Genomic DNA, 4,518 nt, shown 5'->3' on the forward strand with positions numbered 1-4,518 from the left:
AAAAAAAAAAAAAAAAAAAAATCTACTTCATAACATTCATTATAAAGAATGACATAATGGCCTATGCATGTGAAAGCCATTTGTATACTATAAAATGTTAAATTAACTTAAGACACATGCATATTTTTAAACTACCTATGGAACTTTCAAACATATTTTACTTAAATTTTTTCATCTAAGTGCTTTCAAAATTTATTTAATTTTACCTTTTGATTTACCCGTTTATTTGTACTTGCATGCAAAATTTATTCTTCGTAGTCAGTTTCCTATTTTGACCCATGATAAATTTTATAGAGTAACTTTTTTTTTTAAAATAAATTTATTTATTTATTTTTGCTGTGTTGAGTCTTCGTTTCTGTGCAAGGGCTTTCTCTAGTTGTGGCAAGCGGAGGCCACTCTTCATCGCGGTGCACGGGCCTCTCACTATCACGGCCTCTCTTGTTGCGGAGCACAGGCTCCAGACACGCAGGCTCAGTAGTTGTGGCTCACGGGCCCAGTTGCTCCGCGGCATGTGGGATCCTCCCAGACCAGGGCTCGAACCTGTGTTCCCTGCATTAGCAGGCAGATTCTCAACCACTGCGCCACCAGGGAAGCCCCTAGAGTAACTTTTTATCTTTTAAATTACACAGCAAAATTCAACGGATATGAACAAGTCAACTTGAAATCCTCAAAAAGGATCAAAATGCGGACTTTCATTTTACTTTACTTTTACTTTATTTCACACAGATGATCATTTTGCAATAGAAAATATGGGTATGTGGAAAAAATTTGAAAGGATAACTAACAATCATTTTATATACTTCAATAACTGTTAATGACTTTTTAGTGGGTTTTTTTTTTTTGGCCTATTTTTGTCTTTTGAACCCTTACTGCTTAGCTAAATTACAGCATGCTAAACATAAATTTGTAGCCATATATTTATTATCAAATATTTGATACACGTTTTGAAGACTATACTAGAGAGAGACTATTTTATTTCAAATATCATTTTGCTAGCCATTAGTTAAAAGTGTCTACATGTTGCTGGACAGTAACTGAAAATGTAAGTCAAAAAATAATAGCTAAAACCTTTAAAATATCCTCAATGGTCTTCAAAAGTAACTTACAAGAGATTTAACAGAATGGAACTTACTCCATGCCCTGTGCAGTCTGCCGTGCAATATCTATAAGTTTGATCATCTCGAATTTGGTCTCAATGATGTGGAGATGATGATATAAGCTGGAGCCCTCACACCACTGGGTAACAATAGCCAGTTGTGGCTTTGTTGAATAACCCATGAAGAGTAGGATATTCACATGTCGAGTTTTCCTGTAAAAGAAATGTGACAGTAAATAGTAAATGTTTATAAACTTTAGCAAATGTTAAAAAAGAGGGCCGAAGCAGTCTACTTATTAATAAGATGTTGTCAGAAAAAGGTATTTTTAAAAAAGCCAACAGAAGGATAAATTTAGATGAGACTTTAGGAATTGTCTAGTCTAACATCCTACCCTTTTCATAAACATCTTTTTTAGTATACCTCATAGATAGGCAACTAGAGATTCCTTAAATACCTTCAATTATGGGAAGTTTATCACTGAGACTGTAGCCTGTTCCCACTACTATTTTTCTTTCTTTCTTTTTAAAATTTTTTTGGCTGTACTGCACGGCATGTGGGATCTTAGTTCCTCAAGCAGGGATCGAACCTGTGCCCCCTGCAGTGGAAGTTCGCAGTCCTAACCACTGGACCACCAGGAAAGTCCCCTCTTTTTTCTTTTAAAGTGGTTCTAGTATTAGTAAAATTTTAGGTTGAGAATAAATCATTTTCCTACAACTTCCGCCACAGGATTCCCTGTTCTGCTCTCTGCAATGAAACAGAGTAAGTTTATATCTTCTTGAACATAACAGCCTTCTATGGACCCAAATATTCTCAGTTCTGTTGACTATTTTCTCCCTAAGTTACAGTTCCAGAATCCTTCCCACCTAAGTTGTCCTTGCCTGGACATGTTCTAGTTTGTTAATTTTCAAGTTCCAGGGCTTGATACAATCTCTAAATGTGTTCTGATAAGCTTAGAATTTTGAGAGCATTGTCTCCATAAGTAGAAGGATTACTTCTCGTGATCAGAACACTATATTTCCATTAATTCACTCTAGGATTAATATTTCTATCAGCTGTACTATATATTATTGCATACCACTTAAAAGAATACAGTTAAAGACAAAATATACTCAGACAAACTTTGTTTTATTCATTTTAAGTAAGTCTGTAAAGCTAACAGTGGCTACCACTGGAAAACACAAGTTGATCAAGATAACTTCTCTGGAAAACGTGATTCACACAAGCTCACCTGAGTACTCCTACTTCATTTTTGAAGGCCTGTAACTGCTGAGGTGTGGGTGCTGTCACATTCAACATTTTCACTGCCACATCACCTAAAAGGTAATTGCCATTCCAAATGTCATTCCAATTTTTAAAATTTAAAAATATTCAAAAACCTAGGGTATTTTCACTAATTACCACGGCCTTAAAACTATACCATTATAAAACTGCAAATAAATTATACCTTAACTTCCTAAACTGCATAATTTTATAAGGATAAAAACTAAACTAACAATCATATTCCTATACTAGTATTTCGAAATACCAATCCAAAAAAAATAGCCAATCTCATTTTTCCCCTGGAAATTTAGTTTAACCAGTTAAACACCCATGATATTTTCCTAGTTATTTAACAAAACTAAATTAGACGCATTCACTTAACTGAATGTTAAAACTGCAGTAGACAGGCCCAATGGAACTTGGCTGAAATAGAAAACTGCAGACTTCTTTATCAGAGTATTTAACACCTTTTCAAATCCATGGATCACTTGTTGCTTTTTACTTAGGAAAATTATTAAAAAAACACAAAACTGCATGTGAAACAGGTACAATTCTTACATGTTGCCAAAGGGTGTATAAATTGTACAACCACTTGAAACACTGTTGGCAGTACCTACTACGGGCCCCACAATTCTTTCCTAGGTATATACCAACTAACTTGGACACGTGTTCACCAAACAACAGGTACTAAGAATACTCATAGAAGTAGCATCCATAATTGCCCCAAACTGGAAACTATTCAAATGCTCATCACACAGTAGACAGTCATGCTACAGTCACACAATGAACACTATATAGAGAATGAATAACCTACAACTACATACAATAATATAGATGAATCTTATAAACAATATTGAGTAAAAAGGACCAGATACAAAGGAGTACATCCTGTATTATTTCTGTTTAGGTCAGGACAGTGGTTACCCTTGGGGGCAGAGGGCATAAGGAAGACTTCTAGAGTGCTGGTAATGTTTTGTTTATTGAACACTGTGTTGACTTTGTGAAATTTTAGCTACTTGTACACTTATGTGTACTTTTTTGCATGTATATTTCAATATAATTAAACTTACTGATTTTTCCTGATTATCAAATAAAGTGCTTATAGTAAAAAGAAAATCAAACTTAAAATTAAAAAAATTAAACATTTTGAAAGCAAAAGGAATAAAATTAAAATCTCCCATAATCATGTCACTCTGAAATGACCACTGTTAACCTATTGATGTATACCCTACTAGGCTTTTATATGTATGCAGTATAAATATTTATAAATACATATGAAAAAGGCAACCTAAAAAGATATATACTAAAATACTGATGGTCATTTAAAAAATTATGTTATATATATTTATATGTAGCATCATAATATGAGATATTATACGTGCTGCTTTTTTTTTTTTTTTAATAATGTATTTATTTATTTTTTTATTATGGCTGTGTTGGGTCTTCGTTTCTGTGCATGGGCTTTCTCTAGTTGTGGCAAGTGGGGGCCACTCTTCATTGCGGTGCGCAGGCCTCTCACTATCGCGGCCTCTGTTGTTGCGGAGCACAGGCTCCAGACGCGCAGGCTCAGTAATTGTGGCTCACGGGCCCAGTTGCTCCATGGCATGTGGGATCTTCCCAGACCAGGGCTCGAACCTGTGTCCCCTGCATTGGCAGGCAGATTCTCAACCACTGCGCCACCAGGGAAGCCCACGTGCTGCTTTTAAAATATACTATGTACACTTTTCCATAAAATAGACATCTACCATACCATTTTAATTTCTATATAATCATATATGGAGGTTATCAATTTATTTATTCCTTCCTCTATTAATGAGCACTTAAGTTATTTCCATTTTTCATTAATATCAAATCTCTAATGAATAAACTTGCACACACATCTGTTTGTTCCTGTTCTACAAATGGAATTGTTGGCTCTATATACATATTGCCAAACTGCCCTCCAGAAAATTTATAGCAATTTATGTTTCTACCAGCAGCATTACAATCACAACTCTAAATATAATCAATTTTTAAAAAGCCCTTTGTCCATTTGATTATCTTTTCAAAGAAATATAAGTCATTTGGCATATAAGGCAATAATGATTTCTATTTTTTGAATTTGTAATTCTTTCACAACTAGTGAGACTGAACATTTTTTATATGTTTACTGCCCACTCTT

At 34.4% G+C, this 4,518-nt stretch overlaps 1 protein-coding gene across 1 annotated transcript in view; it reads right to left on the reverse strand.

Moving 5' to 3' along the window:
• The window catches only part of BRAF (B-Raf proto-oncogene, serine/threonine kinase), a 148,105-nt gene that overhangs the window by 30,696 nt on the left and 112,891 nt on the right, over positions 1 to 4,518 (reverse strand). Inside the window, exons 12-13 of the mRNA XM_007466623.1 lie at positions 2,326 to 2,410; positions 1,133 to 1,309 (exon numbers count right to left, since the gene is read on the reverse strand). Coding sequence (XP_007466685.1) covers positions 1,133 to 1,309; positions 2,326 to 2,410 — 262 coding nt within the window. The remainder of the gene's footprint in view (positions 1 to 1,132; positions 1,310 to 2,325; positions 2,411 to 4,518) is intronic.

Source organism: Lipotes vexillifer, unplaced genomic scaffold, assembly GCF_000442215.2.
Source record: "Lipotes vexillifer unplaced genomic scaffold, Lipotes_vexillifer_v1.1 scaffold71, whole genome shotgun sequence".
Lineage (NCBI taxonomy): Eukaryota > Metazoa > Chordata > Mammalia > Artiodactyla > Lipotidae > Lipotes > Lipotes vexillifer.